The following is a 1041-nucleotide window of genomic DNA, read 5'->3' as shown; positions in this document are numbered from 1 at the left end:
CTGTACTGGATGGAAAACATTTTGTCCAGAACCACAGAGGAGACTGAGCTGGGTTTTGTGTACTGGAAAAAAGCTGTCAAGTACAACAAGCCAACAACAATAAGGTGGGAGCTGCACGTGGAGAAGGCTTTACGCCTGCCCTCCGCAGAGCGTATCCTCAGGATGGTGGAGATGATGTGAATGTAGGAGATTAGGGTGAGGAGGAAGGAGCTCAACCCAAAGACCACAGCAGAAGTAAGAAGCACAACTTGATTGGTGAGGGTCTCAGTGCAGGACAGTTGTAATAGAGGAGGGAGCTCGCAGCTGAAATGGCTGATTTGATTGGGCCCACAGAAATGCAACTTGAGAGCAAAAACAGTGTTAAGAAGGGCATAGAAGAAGCCCATGATCCATGCACCACTCACGAGCTGAACACAGATCCCTTTCCTCATTGTCTGCACGTAATGCAATGGATCACAGATGGCAGCATAGCGGTCATAAGCCATGGCTAAGAGAATGAAAATGTCAGCACCAACCGAGAGGATAAAAAGGAACATCTGTGCAATGCAGCTATTGACAGAAATAGTTTTGTGCTCTGCTAGGAAGTTCATCAGCATATTAGGCACCATGACAGAGGAATAGCAGATATCAACAAAGGATAAATGGAAGAGAAAGAAGTACATAGGGGTGTGAAGGTGAGAATCAGCTCTTATCACCACCATGATCACTATGTTACCACTCAGAGTGATTAGGTAAATAACTAAAAACACCAGGAAGAGGAAAATCTGCATCTGTGTGTCACTGGAAAGTCCCAGGAGGATAAATTCGGTCACTGTGGTTTTATTTTTCATTGTCATTTAATCAGGAAATCTATGACCTGGAGACCAGAAAACAAATGAAATTAACACTTATCATAAAAATAAATTGAAACAGTATGTGCAGATCATCTGTTCCATAGGATGAATGTAAAGAGAGTCCTATTCCATTCTGTAAAATGTGTGTTTTAAGTAGACTAAATTTAGAGAGAGAGAGAGAAAGAGACGCAAAATGTTATTTGTGTGT

At 42.5% G+C, this 1041-nt stretch overlaps 1 protein-coding gene across 1 annotated transcript; it reads right to left on the bottom strand.

Annotated features, from left to right (window-relative positions):
• Positions 1–6: 6 nt before the first annotated feature.
• On the bottom strand, positions 7–836 carry LOC112125839 (olfactory receptor 5V1-like; the record flags this gene model as incomplete). The annotated part of the gene is made up of 1 exon (XM_024224209.2): positions 7–836. A coding segment is annotated over exon 1 (830 nt), but the record flags the coding sequence as incomplete, so codon positions are not given.
• Between the last annotated feature and the right edge of the window lie 205 nt (positions 837–1041).

Source organism: Terrapene carolina, unplaced genomic scaffold (assembly GCF_002925995.2).
Source record: "Terrapene carolina triunguis isolate 2854851 unplaced genomic scaffold, T_m_triunguis-2.0 Scaffold35051, whole genome shotgun sequence".
NCBI lineage: Eukaryota > Metazoa > Chordata > Testudines > Emydidae > Terrapene > Terrapene triunguis.
This window is presented reverse-complemented; position numbering and strand designations above follow the sequence as displayed.